General features: G+C 28.0%; 1 protein-coding gene across 1 annotated transcript; it reads right to left on the reverse strand.

Annotated features, from left to right (window-relative positions):
- Positions 1-4118: 4118 nt before the first annotated feature.
- On the reverse strand, positions 4119-10686 carry LOC130798984 (transcription factor bHLH93-like). Its single transcript, XM_057662078.1, has 4 exons — positions 9970-10686; positions 8674-8841; positions 5655-5822; positions 4119-4552 (listed from the first exon to the last, which is right to left on the reverse strand). Exons 1-4 carry the CDS (start codon positions 10576-10578, stop codon positions 4466-4468), a joined length of 1032 nt encoding a protein of 343 aa, XP_057518061.1. The 5' UTR covers positions 10579-10686; the 3' UTR covers positions 4119-4465.
- Positions 10687-19178: the final 8492 nt, after the last annotated feature.

A 19178-nucleotide genomic window follows, 5' to 3' on the forward strand; every position in this document is an offset into this window, starting at 1 on the left:
CTTTGTAGCGTGAAATCCACAAGAATTAACGTAGTAAGATAATCTGTAGAGCCTCAAACGTTGCTCCTCTATTCAGTCTACCAGAATCAATTGAACACCAACGTTTGCTAGAACGGAAGAGTATTGTTTCTCTTGCTTTTTACTGGTTTTTCAATGTGTGTGTGAATCATTAAGAGTGAGAGTTTAAATAAAAATATCATTAATACTCACACCCCCATTATCCCCACTTGTCCACTACCAACATTATATCCTCATACAATACTAGTAACCTAGGTCAAAAGAAACTAATTCTTTTGTTAACCTAATTGGATCACAAGCCCATACTCCTAATGGGCCTGAGTCATTTATCGTTCAATTGATTCTTTTGTAAGACCTTATAGGATTAATTATATTAGTCGTGGTCCAATTATTATTGACCCACCAATTATATTTATTCTCTAGCAAGCAAATACAATTACTAATAATAATTAACTTTATTATCTTCATAAATGTCCTATATATTTATATTTAGTAATTGTCGGAAATGTCTACGAACATATTCCTTCAATGGGATGGTTGATTGGCTTCCATTTTTTAGTTGCATGTAAATGTCTCTTAAAGTAAAGACCATATAAAAGAGCAAAAGGTTAATTTTGTAGTTGTATGAGAAAATGTGGAACTCAACACACTGATTTAAATTTGATTTTTATTTTTTAAGGCATATATCCTAATTTGTTGAAATTGATTAATTTTTCATTTTAGTTCGTCTCTATGAATTCATCTCATTTTTCATTTTGAATATGATCCCACTTATTTTTATTATTTATATTATCTCTCTTATTTTTAAACATCTTACTATTTTGTATAGAAGATGGGTCATCTTTTGATGATAATGAAATTTCACAATTGCATAAAGGAATTCAATTTGGACAGAGTGTTGATCTCTTGTTTAATGAAGATGAAGATACAAGACCACCAATTAAAAAACAGAAAAATCAACGTCGTGCAACTACTGGTACGAGGAGTAATAGGACATCTTTTATGTCCCCGGTGGGGCTACTTCTTCCACTTCTGCCTCTTCAACCTCTTTCATTTTTACTCAAAGTGGGACTCAAGGAATGAGAAATGTGGGCCTTATTGAACTAATGAATTCAAAATATCAAATGGAGATAGATTGTTCGTTAACTAATGTAAACAAAAGTGAGTTGGATAGGTATTTTAAAGGTGCATGTGACCCTCATGATTCTAACTTTGAGATTTTACCATAGTGAAAACATTGAACAAAAAGTTATCCTATTCTTCAAAAGATGGCTTAAGATGTGCTTGTTATACCTATGTCTATCATTACTTCTGGATCTGTTTTTAGTACTGGTGGTCGTATTTTTGATAATTTTCGATCTTCATTGACTCCAAAGATGGTCGAAGCCCTTATTTGCACACACGATTGACTTCATATTTCTAAAACTCCTTTAGCAATAGAGGAGAGTTTGCTTGGACTTGAAGAAATGGAGGAAGGTTAGTATAAATTTTAATTGTTTTTCAATTGAATGTTTAATATTGTTCCTTTAACCTTATATTGTTCATAACTTTGGTTTAGGTAATGCATTGACTTTGGAGCATCCAGAGGTTATAATTGATGAAACCTTTGACGTTGTTTAAGATGATTAATGGAGTTTGAAGTTTCAACTTTTAAATTTTAATCACTTGTTTTTAGTTTTTTAATAGTTTAATGTGTAACTTTATAGTTGTATTTCAATTCACTTATGGTTGTATTTTACTAATATTATGTTTAGCCATATAACGGATTATCAATTATATCTACATGTAATTATATAAAGTCTATAAGAACCTCCATAATAGCTTAAAAGTGAAATTGTTTTCTCTTTTGGTAATATAAGTTTGACTAATATTACTGAAGTAATAATCTTGTAAATTATCAGCTTCGTTATTATATAACGTTATTTATGTTTTAAGTAGGTTTTGAATTTATGGGTTGTTGCAATAAGTTGTTAGAGTTGAATAGTTTTTCTAACAGATTTTCATAGTTGTAAGGAATTTCATTAAAGTATCATATCACGTAAAAGCTAGCTAGTTGTTGCAATTAGTTTACCATGATGTTATTGGAAAAAAATATAAAAAATCTTTAATCTCTTTGCCTTCGAGAAATTACTCTTTATTTCCAAATGTACCATAAAAACTCTTTACAACTTAGCAATCCAAGAGTAAATAAAAAAAAAACAAACAACAATTAAAAATTTACTTAAATAACCTTCAGGAACAATTTTTTTAGCTGGTTATTCAACCTTTAAATCATGCTGAATTTTGGTGATCGAGAACAAATGAAGCCTTATTTTGAATGTTAGGGTCTTAATTTTGGACTTTAGTTTGTCCGAGATTACAACTTGACCAAATCTGAAATTTCATAATGTATTTTTTTCACACTAGCACCTATGAATCAAGGGTTTACATATTTTTTTGTATTGCATCATGCCTTTGTTTTACAAATTTAGTTAATGCGTTATTCCAACCCAAAAGGATCATTTTCCAATTAATTTATTTTAAAATATTAAACTCAAAACAAAGTGTTATGACACATTAAAGTACATAAGAACTTTCATACTCTTACGGAGGAAAACAAATGAAATCATAACTTCCAATTACACATTAAATTAGTAATAGAAATCAAAACTCATTCTTGTTTTTAGGTAAGAGGATAAAAGAATGCGCTTTCGAGTCGGATCTACAGATGTATTTGTAATAGTAATAATAATAGTGTTAGTAATAGTAATGTTAGTATGAATGGAAAGCAAACATCATGAAAAGAACACTATTTGCAAGAGTTGCTAATTAAATAAATTCACAACTCGGTAGCTCACAATGTTAATAATATATGTGCAAAGCAATTAACACATGTATACAATAATATAGTAATAAAAATGTTGAAAAATGACAAATGTCATTCTTAGGAAGTCTTGACAAATGAATTATTTTAGTGGATAATAGTTGATTATATGACGATATTTACTAATTTAGAATGTGGTTTTTTTTAAAAAAAAATTAGAGCTATATTAAGTAAAGTATACATATACTTTATTAGAGGATTTCTATATACCTAACCTAAATATTGATGTTTAAATTAATTGAAAAAGTGTTATACTCCCTTCATTCAACTGAAAATGTCCTACTTACCTTTTCACATTATTCATTTATTACTCTTAATTTGTATTTTATTCTTAATCTATAAATTAAAACATAATCAAGTGAGATCTTGTTTAATTCATCTCAATGGAAAGATTATTAATATACGTTCTTTATAATATTTTGCAATGTATAATAAGAGATATTAAAAATTGAATAAGTGTATTGGATAACGTGAAAAAGTAATTGAGACATTTTCAACGGAATGGAGATAGTATTTAATAAATAATTTTAAATAAATCAGTATTTAATTTTTGCTTTAAAAAGTCAATATTCAATAAATTTAATCACGATAATACATACTTGCATTATTCTTTGAAATTATATTTTTATATACTACATATTAATAAATTCGTGTATTTTACGGGTTTCAATACTAGTTTGCTATAAACTTGTAATACTTTGTTTGAGCATACAATAAGTTGAATTAATTAGTTTTTCTAATAACTTTCTATATTCCTATGGAAGTTCGTTAGGGAGGTATTATTTCACGTAAAAGCTAGCTAGTTGTTGCAATTAGTTTAGTATGAAGTTATTGAAAAGCGAATAATAACGTTTCATCTTTTGGCTCTCAAGAAAATACTCTTTACTTTCAAATGTATCATACAAAAATTCTTTTACAAGAGTAAATAAAAAAAGAAAAAAACAAACAGAAGAAAATAAAACTAATGCAGTTAGAATTTACTTAAATAACAATCACGAAAATCTTATTTATTCTTTATTCGATTGTTGAATCATCCTGAAATTTGGTGAGATTTTCGAGAACACATGACACATTGTTTTGAACGTTAGATCTTCATAAACCATGGATCGTATAAGGTCATATCTGAACCAAACCTGAAATTTCACAATGTACTTTTTTCTGTGGGGTTAATTATTTTTCGTATTGCATCATTTCTTTATTTTACAAATTAGTTAATTGGCCTATTCCAACCAAAAAGGATCATCTTCCAATTAATTTATATTTAAAAAAATTAAAATCAATATAAAGTGTTATGATACATTGAAGAATATAGCAACTTCCATACTCTCAAGGAGGAAAACAAATGAAATCATAAATTTCAATTACACATAATAATAAACTACTAGAAATCAAAACTCACTCTTGCTTTTAGGTAAGAGGATAAAGAGGGCACTCGGGTCGGGTTTGGGAAGTTATTGGTAAATAGTAATAGTAATGTTTTTATGATAGGAAAATCAAAATCATGAAAAGAACATTATTTGCAGGAGAAACAAATGAAAGCCTAAATTTACAAAGCTTAAACAATTGTTGTTGTTGATTTGATGACTACAAGCACCTTCCTCCATATCCTGCATTTCTGAACAATGCTTGCTTTATGTCTTCTGAACTAATCAACGCTTTATGTTCCATTTCCTATGAATATAAATATAACTTACACTCGTTATAATATAAACGATACTAAAATCATATAGCACTACCAATATAAATCAATTCACTTAATCTCTCTCTCTCTCTCTATATATATATATATATATATATATGATATCTTATACACTCTAACATAAATTTATAGTTGAAGTCTTATGTAAAATGCTCAATTGAAAACTTAAGTTTATAGTTAAAGTCTTATGATATCTTATACACTCTAACATAAGAGACCTTAAATATTTAAAGCGCTCAAAATTACTCAATTCTTAAAAGTCGCCACCTTTTTTTAATAAATTTATTAAAATGCCCTTGAATATGGTTTTTAATTATAAAATCAAAAATTATTATAGTTAAACTAAAATTATTAATAATAATTAAATTAAAACAAAAAATAATTATTATAAAAAAGAAAAAAATTTTAAAAAAATGGAAAATGAACCTAGTCGCACGTGTTGTGCTGAAATTTAATACATATTCGCTCTATTGGCTATAACTTTTGATAGACAAATCACATTAATGGGCAGTTTGCGGCATTAGAAATAGACTTCAATAGGATAATGAGCCAGAATTACAATCGTTTAAAATTTACTTGTGCTGAAATTTGATACATGTTTACTCTTTTAGCCAGAATTTTTAATAGGATAATTGCATCAATGCAAGATTTGTGGCTTTAGAAACTAGATTTAAGAATTTTCCAACGATATATTATATTCCTAATTTCTATAACTGAGCAAGAAATGGTAACCGTTTAAAATTTGCATTGATGTTTAGTAGACCCAGTCGCACAAAATACGCAACTGGACCGCTTCACATAAAATACGCAAAGGGACCATGGTGAAGTCACATATTTTACATGACTATACCACGGTCGAATCGCATTGCTTTAACCATCTTTATAAATTTCTTAAGATAATAGTATATTACTAAAAAAAAACTATAATTATAAAAGCAAACTTGTTGAAAGGAATGAGTATAAGACACAATTCGACAATTAAACCTTGAGTAATAAAATTGGGTCTTATACTCAGGACAAATAACTAGCAAATCAAAAGTCCGAAATCTAGAATAAATAAAAGAAAATTAGTACCTCAGCGCAGTTTGCTTGAAGTGAGAAATCATTAAAACAACTTATAACACATTGTTGGATTTCAAGACCCATTGCTTCAAGTGTTGTTATTGTTGATAGCAAAAGTCCTGGTTTTCCTGCACAACATATTTCAACCCTCGTGTCCATGTTCCTCCTATCCACATCAAACTGCACCAGACCAACATTTTATAAGCGACTCTCATCTGAAATGATTTTTAAAGTTTAAATGCACGTAATTTTACTTTTTTAAAACAAAAGAGAAAAGCATTATCTTAAGTTTCATATAAATGGAAAGCATACATGATTTAACAATTACAACACAAAAATCTTAATCCTAAAAAGATTAAGATCAACTACATGAATCATCAGCCTCGTATCTGACCTGGGGCGGGTGAGGCAAAGGCCCAGGGCCCAAATTTCAGAAATTAAGTAGGTGTAAATTTTAATTAAAATATTAAACTTAAAGAATTAAGAGTGATAGTGAAATATTATTGGCAAAGGATATTTGTGATGTTCTGGATTCATTGAATTAAAGGAATTGCAATTTGGGAGAGCATGGTACTCGGTATGACGTTATTTAAGAATCGGGTTATATTGCTCCATCTTAGTTTTAGTTATCTTGTTATATTAAATAATGTTGCCACGAAAATATACATCTTATTGTAAAAAAAAGAAAAAAAGAAAATGAATCTTCAATAAATAATAGAATCACAAAATAATTTAACTTTTCGTAAATTCAATGAACTAACATTTGCTCTATCTGCTGAAAATAAACCCAAAGATTGTTTATTTTTAAATAAACTCACCTATATCGTATAATTGCTGAAAATAAACCAAACTATTGTTTATTCCTAATTCTTGATTTACCAAGAAGCTTTAAAGATGAATATAAACAATATCATGGTTTATTTTTAGCAAATATACATAATAGGTGGGTTTATTTAGAAAAAGTTATAGATGGATTTATTTTCTGCGAATGAAGCAAAGGTTAGTTTATTATTGACAATTTACCCAAAAACTTTATGAGGATAGTAATAGAAATTTTTTAGCAATAAGGGCCTTTATTTCAAATCTCGCCCCTAGGCCACCAAAAGTCTATAAACAGGACTTAATCATAAAATAATCATACTGATCGCCCACATAAGTTCTTATTCTCCATCACTTTCAATTATCTAAAAGTCGAAAAGCTATTTTATTATAACTTATTTATTATGTTTCAAGACAAAGAGAAAGCTCCGTAAATTTTTAGTATCCGTAAGGACACAACTATTTATTATCCCCTTATTTTATTTCCTCATCAATCATTAGAATATTAAAAAGTTAAAAAATAACAAATATTATATTTTAAGAACAATAATATAGATAAAATTATTTTACTCAAGTAGATTATAATTGATTACTTGGCACGACTTCATATATTTGTGTATAAATGGTCTATTTCGACTCCATTCCTTTAAAATTCCTTCTAACACCAAACAGAACTTCTTGATTTGTTCATTTTTATTTGTTTATTAAATTTTTGCACAAATTTCAAAATAATTTTTGAATCTCGATATTTCTAATACATATCATAAAAAATTAGAAAAGATATATGTAATAAAATTTTTTTAAAAAAAAATTTAACACGATATCACATGAATATATTTTATTTATAATATGTTCCATGAAAAATTATTAAAAATTCTCTCTCTTAATGTGGAAAATTTTAAAGTAAATAAATTAAAGAAAACGAAAAGAGTAAGTATATTTGGGATTATTAGGACAATTAATTGAAGACAAATCAGATTCTTATATCTTTCTAATTTGCTTCATATATTACAGAAATCAAAGTAAAATATTTTTAGATAAAAGAAAACAAATTTAAAGGAAGATATGGATATATACTTCACCAAACATCTCTTAAACAATACGACAAAGTATCCTAAGAAAAATAATCAAAGGGGAGTTAGTAGTAAATTGAATTAAGTAGTTGTTATTGGGGTTAATGATTTTAGTCAAGTATTAATCCAATTAATTATTCCATCAACTATTTGCCAGCTTATAATTTGTCTCCATATAGACAGAATGTTATACTTATTGTTAATTTCCAAGCTACCTATTTTAAATGAACATTCCCAAAACACACAAAATTCAATTACTTGTGTCGTTTAAAATACTTATTATATTATCATTATTTAATAATATTTATCATTTATGCTCTTATATATATTGCGGTTAATATATAAAAAAATATAGTCAAGTTGAATCTTATCTAAATCGTTTAGTCGTCTACTTTCACAATATTAACTTTTAATAATTTTTAATTATGTATATTTCAATACATAAATCATCAAAATAACACATCTAATTGCGTACAATAATCGTCTAGCTGTGATTAGGGTTAATGATATTAGTCAAGTTCTATTATGTGTTAAAATAGTGACTAGATTGAGATATGAGATGCATTGATTTTGCCAGTGATATCTTCAAAACTAATAATCCACCATTAATATTCCTTAATATATTAGATTTGTCATATAGAATTACCATTTAAAAGTTTAAAGAAATATAATTTTTTGTAATTTGTACAAAATCAAACAGAAAAGAATATTATATAAAAATAATTAGAAAATTTTATATGGTGATTCTAAACTGTTGGCTTTTTCACAAATATTTTTTAAAATGGATGAGGTGACCTTGAGCATCCAACTTTTCTATTTGGTAGATAAAATGTTAAATTTTTTGCTACATTAAGTACTTATTTCGATTAGATTTCGAAATATGTAATCAATTAAAGTGATCATAACATTTTTTTTGAAAAACATGTCATTACATAGATTAAAACTTCTCTTTGTCTTACACGTGAAAAAGTTGAAAGTTCAATGTCACTACATAGATTAAAAAAATATTTATCTACTACGTAGAAAAGCCGAAAATTTAGGATTATCATATGAAATATTAAAAATAATTAATAAATATTGTACAAGTAAAATTGAAAAATACTTCATATATTCAAGTGTTTCAATATATATATATATACCTTGGGTGAATTTCTGACAAGCACATCAGTGGGTTTGTCATCTTTGAACATGGTCATGACATCGAAGTGATCAGGACTCGTATCAACTTCTTCTTGCAAGCTGTTAATCCTTTCTAATAACTCCTTCATATAATCAATTGTATCTCCAAGTATTGATGTCCTATCCATCTACACCTCAATAAACCAATTATCACTTAAATTATTCAAACACCCAATCCAACATTTTAGCTTAGGTGGGGCCAATTAACTTGTCATGTTGTCACCTCAAACAATTTTAAGAAAAAAAAGTCTCAACCTTGGGACAAATTTCATACATTGTGTAACAATTTATAGATTAAGAATAAATTAAAATAAAGAGAATAAAAATGTTTTGTATTTTTTTTGTTTTCTAATGTTCATTCCATTTAGAAGTTTCTACTTTAAAGAGAGAAATTTAATTAAGATTTTTAAGATATATATAGATGATAAAATATATTCATGTGAGATGTTGTGATTCGTCTTAATGTATACTTTTTTATTATATATTTTTTATAATGTGTATTTAGAGATATTAGGCTCAAAATTTACTTTGAAAACTGTACAAAAAGTAAATAGGAAGAACATTAGGAAACAAAGGTAATATAACTTATAAATATTTAGAAAGTAAATACTCCTTTCGTTTCCGTTTAAATGTTCTATTTTGTTTTTTGACACTATTCATCATTTACCCTTAATTTGTATTTTATTCTTAATCTATAAGTTAAAAAGATCTTATTCGATTCGTCCCAAAATAAGATTTTTTTAATATCTAATTTTTATAATTTTTAATTATACACAATTTTAGTAAAGATAGTATTATTGGGTTGTCAAACGCGCCCAATTCAAATGGGACGTTTAAAATGATACAAAGGGAGTAATTTATTTTAACAAATATCAAATAAATTTACAAAAATGTGAAAATTTGTAAAAATTAATAATAACTAAAAATAAATATTTCAAAGCTTATTAAATATATGAATTTTATTTAATTTGTTTCCCAAAATTAAATTGACCCATCAAACATGTTAGGATACGGGTCATTGGGTTATCGGGTCAAGTCAGTGGAAACAAATATTTTTAACGCCCCAATTTTTATTATGACTAATTAAAACAGCAGTATTTTGACAGAGGGTTGAAATCGGTTATCAACTTAATTAGTATTTGGCACAGATTATAAATAGAGGGAGAGGATAGTACCGTGAACAGATCATACTTGTGCTTTTCTAAGGAGAAGACAAGTATTAAAGCTAAATAAGTTGAATTAAATATTTAAATTACCTTACTAATTTTAGGAACAACGGATCTAAGCATGGAAAGACGGTCATTAAGACGTTTTCTTCTTCTTCTTTCAGCCATAAGATTCTTAGAAGGTTGACCTTCCACTTTCTTAACCTTACTACTCATCTTATTACAAGTCCTCTTATTCTCCACCATACACACCCCAATGTTGAATGCTGCCGGCGGCGATAACGCCGGAGGAATCTCCATTTCAAGCTCAACCTCACCGGAGGTCATAGAATGCTCAGCTTTGCATGGAATCATATTGTTATTATTGATGTCATGATCTTGTTCATGCGGTTCAATCATGGAGATTGAATATTCATGTTCCGGGTTTGGACCCGAGCCCGGGCCCGGATCCGGAAAGGTGGGGTCAAATGGGGTAGAGGAAGGATGGACAAAGAAGGAAGAGCAATCTAAGGTGGTGGTGGTGGTGTTGGTGTTGGGTAACAAGGTGGTTGAATCAAGGCCGTTGAATGTAGGCCATGAAGGTGATGAAAAGAAGCCATTGATTTGATCATGGTGAGTCGGTGATGGGTTTGTTTCCCATGATTGATCTCTTCTTAAAGCTAGTAACTCTTCTAAGAAACCATCTTCATTCATCTCCATTATTTGTAGAGAGAGAAAATGTGTGTTTTTCTAATAGGAAGTAGAGGGAGAAAGTGTGTTTTTTCTAATAGAAGTATTAGTATAGTAGCTAGTGGCTAGTGGTAGAAGGTAATATGGGGGGCCACTAGTTAAGCATATTTATAAGGGAATGATTAGAGCATATTTAGACATCCAATTGAAAAATTTGTTAATTAATTTATTAATTAAGTAATATATGAGTTAATTAACTTTTAGGGTTAGTGGAGTGTGAAGGTTCATACACTCTTTGAAACTTGGAGACAACTTTTAATTGATTGTGTAATCATCCCTAATTAGGATAAAATTGTTTAAACAAATGAGGTCCGCTTATACTATTTTTGTTCCTATTTTATTTATCCCTACTTAAATATATTTGTGAGAGTTTGTGACCATTTTGTCAAACAAAGACAATTAAAAAGTCGTGAGTGTATTATATTTTTGTCATTAGTTTTGTAATATATTTGTATAAAGTAATAAAAATAAATTTTAAGAAATAGTTATATATCGTTATTTTAACATATTTCTATTTTTTATTTAATTAAATGATAAATGGTTGATATTTAAAGTATACAATAAAAATTATGAGTTTATTTATAAAAATCAACATATTAAATTTTGATAACAAAAATAAATACTCCATCATATTAAGTCTTCCAACTATTTTGAATTAGCATTGTTAAAGCTATTAATAACACACTTTAAAGATAAATACAAAAAACATAAAATATCTAAAAAATACCTTGTTAAAGTTTATAAATGACCAAATCAAAATTTTCAAATAAAAAATATAAGTTACTTACACAAAGATAAACACAACCTAAAGCTAGACAAAATTAAGCATTTCATTTAAGTAACCAATAATATAAGTATATAACTAATAAAAATAAATTCAAAATAAAAGTAATATTTTAACCATCTCAAAATATTCAATACATTAAATAATATTTATTTGACAAATTGCATAGTGTTTCTAAATAATTGAAAAAATATAAATGGAACAAAAGATGTAGTTTTCGAATATATAAAATGATGTAACCTAAAAAATCAAAAATCAATCAATATAAATAATATTATAATCATAAATGATAGTAAAATTATAAGTAAAAAAAATATGGTAATATGACGTACATCATCAAAAAGGAAGGTAAATTTTTTAATTAAGAAAGTGACAAATATGTAATTTTGAAAAGTAATAATGTCAGCAGTATTTTGTTTTAGTAATAGTTATTATTATACTAGTATACGTGCCCGTGCAATGCACGAAATTCTATTTGTTTGATGGTTAATGCTATATAATTTATGTTTAAATAAAAATAGTTTAAGTATTTATTTTCAAGTTTCAAAAAAATATATATTTCCATTTTTTTTTAAATTCACTTAACTAATAGAGAAATAAAATAAGAATGATAATATAATTGATGATCTTGTATGAATATTAAATAAACATAATTAAGCAATATATATATGTACATACTTAATATCAAATGTTTAGATGTTATTTTGATAAATTAATACAATACATGGCAGGCACTAAGTAAATATAATATGCATGCTACATTTATGCATTTTACTATATGTCTCTATTAACAATTCTTATCAGAAAAAAATTTTAGTTAGTTACATGTTCTGTAATATAAATTGCATTAAGAATCGCTAGTATAAATAACTTGATTTGAATGTCTCGTTCTTAGTTTTTATACAAATCATCTATTTATTAAACACATGACTCACATAATTAATCTAACCTATTACATTAATCATTTGGCCAGTCTCTTTAAATAGTGTTACTTATCATTTTTCAATCTTTTTTATAATAATAATAATAATAATAATAATAATAATAATATCAATAACACAATAATAATAATAATTAACTTTTTATTATTCTTCAAAAAGAATATAAATAAAATTAATAATAATAACAATAATAATAATAATAATAATAATAATAATAATAATAATAATAATAATAATAATAATAATAATAAAAACAACAACAACAACAATAAAATTAAAAATTATTATTATTATTCAAAAAAAAAAAATTGAATCGCCCAGAACCGGTGTCCAATCGCCCGGTTCTGGGCGATTCATTTTTTTTTAAAAAAATTTATTTTGGAAAATTTATAATAATACTAATAATAATAATAATAATAATAATAATAATAATAATAATAATAATAATAATAATAATAATAATAACAACAACAACAATAATAATATTATTAACTTTTTTATATTCTTTTAAATAATAGTAATAATAATAATAATAATAATAATAATAATAATAATAATAATAATAATAATAATAATAATAATAATAATAATAATAATAATAAAATATAAATGAATTATTATTAATAAAAAATAATAATAATAATAACTATAATAATAATAATAATAATAATAATAATAATAATAATAATAATAATAATAATAATAATAGTAATAATAATAATAATAATAATAATAATAATAATAATAATAAAATAAAAATAAATGAATTATTATTGTTGTTATTAATATTATTATTATATTATTATTGTTGTTATTATTATTATTATTATTATTATTATTATTATTATTATTATTATTATTATTATTATTAATTTTCCAAAAAAAAGTAAAAAAAATAAAAATTGAATCGCCCAGAACCGGGCGATTGGACCGCGGTTCAATCACCACTTTTTCTTTTTGAATAATAATTAATATTTTTAATTTTATTATTGTTTTTATTATTATTATTATTATTATTATTATTATTATAAATAAGAAATTTATAGGGAGTGGCAAAATTATAATTTTTTAAAATTCAGAGGCAAATTTATTATTTCATTTAGAAGGGATGGCGATAAAATAAAAAGGGGTGGCGAAATTTAGTAAATCGCTTTCGTCAACCCATCCATGTCCTTCATTTGCATTCTCAGCTTTTCTCTCTCTTTGAATTCTGAATTTTAATCTTCAAAATTCTTAAGATCTATCCATTTTCTGATTTTTGGTTGATTCAACATTTTCTCCTTTACGAAACAAGAGTAATTTTGTAATTTTTGGTTGATTTAATATTTTCGAACGTTTGTTTGGTTGTTGTTCATGACTTCTCTACTGAGAACTAGCCCTAGAGGAGGCGGTGAATGTGAATGGGATTCTCAATGTTCTTGCTCAGAAAATGGTAGATTTCACAGTTATAGTATTGATCTACTTCGTAAGACCCTAACTTCACTTGAAGATGAAAAGGAACTTCTAGAAGAGTTAGAAGATGATGCGTCTTCTATACTTATGGGAAAAGAAGAGGTTAAAAAAAAGTCCCTTACTCCAATGGTGGTTCCAGACACACCACCAAATCGGTTAAAGGTAAATTCAAGAAGGGTTTTCAAGAAAAAAAAAGTCATCTTCTTCAAAAGGCTCTCTAAAATTTCAACCCACTAGCATTACTACTCCTTAAAAAACTATAAAAAGAAAGTTGAAATTAGCTGATCTTTATGCCTCTTTGTAATATTAGTAAAAATTTTGTTGGTAAATGTTGATGTAATTTTTGGGTATTCTTGATAATGTTGTTGAAAATCCAGAACCTACTGTTTGTTGATGATTCGTTTGGTAAATCATGAGGTAGTACACCATCCCTGAAATGAATCTATTGCACTGAAATTTTGGGTATTCCCACTGATAACAAAGCCACTGAAAATGAATCTATTGCACGCCGGAAGCGTAGAAGACCACTTGGTTCAAAGAATTTGAAACAAAGAAAATCCAAAAGGTTGAATGAAATGGCAAATGTTATCAATATTACTTCTTCAATGAATTGTAAAGAAACAAGTATTGGAGATGAGGATGAAAATCTCAGAGAAGAAGAAAATAATGATATCAAAGATAAAAATGAAATTTCGATTAATTACATTTCAACTAAAAGGCAAATAAATCGAAAGTATGTTATTGTTAATGATGCACTTGCTCATTCAATCGCTACCGAAATAACACTTGATGAAAATGATATAGAACCAAGAACGATACTATAATGTCGGCGTAGGAATGATTGGCCAAAATGGAAAGATGCTATTCAAGTGGAATTAAAGTCACTTGAAAAACGAGAAGTTTTTGGACAAATTATCCAAACACCAAATGGTATAAAATCGGTCGGCTATAAATGGGTGTTTGTAAGAAAAAGAAATGAAAAAGATGAAGTGGTTAGATATAGGGCACGACTTGTAGCACAAGGTTTTTCCGAAAGACCAGGGATTGATTATGAAGAAACGTATACTCCAGTAGTAGATGCGACTACACTAAGATTCTTGATAAGTCTAACTGTCTCAAACAGTTTGCAAATGCGACTTATGGATTTTGTGACCGCATATTTATATGGTTCACTTGATACAGATATTTATATGAAAGTCCCTGAAGGACTTAAGTTGCCAGAAAACTACCAATCACGAGAAATGTTTTCCATAAAGTTGAAAAGGTCACTTTATGGACTAAAACAATCTGGAAGAATGTGGTATAATCGCCTTAGTGAATATCTCCTGAAAGAAGGATTCAAAAATGATCAAATCAGTCCTTGTGTATTTATTAAACGGACTCAATCAGGATTTTCTATAATTGTAGTTTATGTTGATGATTTAAATATCATTGGAACTCCTAAAGAGCTTGAACAAACTGCAAAATATTTGATGAAAGAATTTGAAATGAAAGATCTTGGGAAAACAAAGTTTTGCCTTGGATTACAAATGGAGCACTTAAGGGGTGGAATCTTTGTACACCAATCCAACTATACAGAAAAAGTGCTAAAAAGATTTCATATGGACAAAGCTCATCCGCTGAGCTCTCCAATGATAGTGCGATCATTAAAACCAAAAGATGATCCATTTCGACTTTGTGAAGAAGACGAGGAGATTCTTGGCCCTGAAGTGCCATATTTAAGTGCAATTGGAGCTCTGATGTATCTAGCTAATAATACAAGACCTGATATTGCTTTCGCTGTTAATTTATTAGCTAGATATCGTAATTCACCAACAAAGAGACATTGGAGCGGAATAAAACATTTGTTGCGCTACCTTCAAGAAACTAAAGATCTTGGACTATTTTATAGATCAAAGCAAGATGCTACACGTGTTGGATATGCAGATGCTGGATACTTATCAGATCCCCATAAGGCTAAATCACAAAATGGATATGTATTCACATATGGAGGTACCACTATATCTTGGAGATCCACGAAACAAACACTGACAGCTACATCATCAAACCACGCAGAATTAATCGCCCTTTATGAAACAAGTAGAGAATGCGTTTGGTTAAGGTCAGTAATTGGTCACATTCAAGAAGAATGTGGGATAAACTCGATAATAAATTCTCCAACTGTAATTTTTGAAGACAATACCGGTTGCATTGAACAAGTTAGTGAAGGCTTCATAAAAGGGGATAAAACCAAACACATAGCACCAAAACTCTTCATTGCACATGACCTCCAGAAGTACAAAATAGTAAAAGTCAAACAAATTCAATCAAGTGAAAATCTTGCAGATCTATTCACAAAGTCCCTTCCATCAAAGAGATTCGAGCAACTTGTATATAAAATTGAAATGTGTCATCTACGAGATATATGTTGAACTCAGGGGGAGAATCATATTTACTGTACTCTTTTTCCCTTCGTTCAGGTTTTTATCCCATTGGATTTTTCCTGACAAGGTTTTTAACGAGGCAGTAATAAATAGAAATATTGTAATAATATTTTACTCTTTTTACATAATTAGAATGCATTCAAGGGGGAGTGTTGAGATATAGTGTGAAAGGTAATTAATGAATATAGTGTGAAAGGTAATTAATGAATTTACCCTAATGTGAATGCATTCAATGTAATTGTGGATGAACTTGCCTATAAATATGGAAGTTCACCATTGTAAAAACCACACCAATGAGTAAAAACATCTCTATCTTCTAACTTTTACTCATTCTACTTCCTCCTTATCTCTCTAAGTTTTAACATGTTATCAGCACCAGCTCTACCCTTAATCATCAAGAAGGTAATAATTTTAAAACCTAATTAAACATTTTTCTTCATCGGTACCCACAAATGGACCAACAATCAAATGGTGTCAACATCATCATCCAAGGTGTTTCTAACACATTTTTATATATTATAATTGAGCATAATTCCATACCCTTCACTACAAACCCAGCAAGGACTGACTTAAATCAGCTCCGACATAATAATCCCAATAATACTAATGGTCCACCAGTACTACCAACTCGTAATTCACATGTAGGACCAACTAATAATCCACTAGTTCCACCGACTAATATTCCACCGGTACGACCAACAAATAATTCATCAACGCAACCAACTAATAATGCCCCAACAACAACAACTGAAAATAAACCCTCACCAAATAATAAAAGAACCAAAGATGATGAGGGAGAAACAAGTACTAAACGTTGCAAGATAAATTTAAATGACCCATAAAATAATTTATTGGACAATACATCACCTTTACGGATGACAAGGACACTTTATTGCTTTTGTTATTGTTTTATTTTATACCGCCTATATGGCTGGTTAACTTTTTTACCGCCTAAATGGACGGTTAGTATTATTTATTTCTTTTGTTATTCTTTAAACCGCCTATATGGCTGGTTAATTGTTTTTCTTTTACCGCCTAAATGGACGGTTAGTATTATTTTTATTCTCGTATATATTTATGTGCATTTTTTTATTTGCAGTATTTGCATTTATATCCATGTGCATTTTTTATTTACCTTTTACTTTACGTATTTCTTTTAAGTATACATAAATAATACGGTATATTGTACAATTTGGGATAACACTCTATAAAATAGGATTACCCCATTTTTTTTACCACATACCCCTTATCCTTTCAACTTTACTCTTTACATCAAAAACCCTCCTTCTCCTTCTTCCTGCCACCGAGAATGTACCACCATCACAAAAAACAATCCATCTTCTTCCTCTTCCCATACTTTAAGATTTGAAGAATATTTTGCCAAACTCAAATTATATATATCTCCTTAATTATGGGTTTGGTGGTCCTTTTTGTAGCATTAGGAATTATAATAATTATGAAGAAATAATTTATTTTGAAGAAGAAGAAACAAAATGCACATGATTTTCTTTGTCATATTTTCTTTTGTTTGTTAGTGCATTTTGTATGATAAATTATACTAATATATTATGTAAATGCTATTTTTTTTGCCATCTTTAGAATTTATTGTCTTTAATTTTTTTTTTCGTTCTTCTCCTTGTTATTATCATTATTATCATTCCTCTTGTTCTTGATTTATTCCTAAAGTTATTATCTACAACAAATTCATAACAATAAACCAAGGGGGAGAAGATTATGAAATTAAAACATCATAATTTTTTCTAATGGTTTATTATTATGAAAATATAAGAATTATTGCATTGTCATATACTTACAAAATAATTATATATTATGTAGCAAGTATGACAGAAATTACCAAAAGGCTATTCAACATATTAGACTTAACTGGACAAAAATTCTTAGAATGGAAAGTAGATGTCATCATGAACTTAGAAGCTCAAGGACTTGAACATACTGTATTGGAAGTAAAAGAAAAGGATCCAATAGATGGAACTCAAGCTACCAAAATAAAGGTAGCTACAAATCAAGAAAAGGCCAAAGCCTTAGTCCTCTTGAGGCATCATATTCATGATAGCCTTAAATCTGAATATTTATTCATAAAAGATCCCAAAACATTGTGGGACTCTCTTGTTGAAAGGTTTGATCACCACAAAAGGGTGCTTCTTCCACAAGCTAGCCATGAGTGGAAGAATTTAAGATTTTCTGATTTTGAGACTCTCAGTGAGTATAATTCAACATTATACCAAATTGCATCAATGTTGAAATATTGTGAGCACCCAGTGACTGATGCAGAAATGATTGAACTCACATTATCTACTTTTCATCCATCAAACATTATTCTGCAAAAACAATATAGAAAAAGAAATTTCAAAAGATATTCAGATCTGAGTGTAGTACTCTCACTGGCTGAACAACATAATGATCTTGTTTGGAAAAATCATAATATGAGACCTATTGGATCTCAAACTATCTGTGAGACACACTCTACTAAAACACATGTGCCTGAAGCACATGCTGTTGAAAATAAAGGCCGTGGAAATTATAATCACCGTGTAGAGGACGCGGAAATTTCCGAGGAAGAGGACGAGGACGAGGTCGTGGAAATTTTTATGGACATGGTAGAAAGTTTCAAGGATTCGGTAGAGGCCATTTTCCCCAAAATTATCAAAATGATTATTACAATAATAATTCTCGAAGGGGAAAACAAGTTGGATATCACAATAAAAATAGCCATCAAGGAAAAGAAAGTATTTGTTACAAATGTGGCATGACAGGGCATTGGGCACGTACATGTCGTACTGCCAAACATTTGGTGGAGCTGTATCTAGCTTCCCAAAAGAAAAAAGGTAAAGGTGTGGAAGCAAACTTTAATGAAGCAAGCACCTCAATGCCTAATGTCGATCCTTATAATAAAGCAAGCACGTCAATGCCTAATCTTGACCTTTCAGACTTCTAATTAGATGGCGATGA

This window comes from Amaranthus tricolor, chromosome 13, assembly GCF_026212465.1.
Source record: "Amaranthus tricolor cultivar Red isolate AtriRed21 chromosome 13, ASM2621246v1, whole genome shotgun sequence".
Lineage (NCBI taxonomy): Eukaryota > Viridiplantae > Streptophyta > Magnoliopsida > Caryophyllales > Amaranthaceae > Amaranthus > Amaranthus tricolor.

What these genes read in the sequence shown, in the direction of transcription:
- LOC130798984 (XM_057662078.1), bottom strand. Translation starts at nt 10,578, where the DNA reads ATGGAGATGAATGAAGATGGTTTCTTAGAAGAGTTACTAGCTTTAAGA. An exon ending in TTGTTCCTAAAATTAGTAAG is followed by an intron (nt 8,842 to 9,969) that starts GTAATTTAAATA and finishes ATTGAGGTGTAG; the next exon opens with ATGGATAGGACATCAATACT. An exon ending in TTGTCAGAAATTCACCCAAG is followed by an intron (nt 5,823 to 8,673) that starts GTATATATATAT and finishes GGTCTGGTGCAG; the next exon opens with TTTGATGTGGATAGGAGGAA.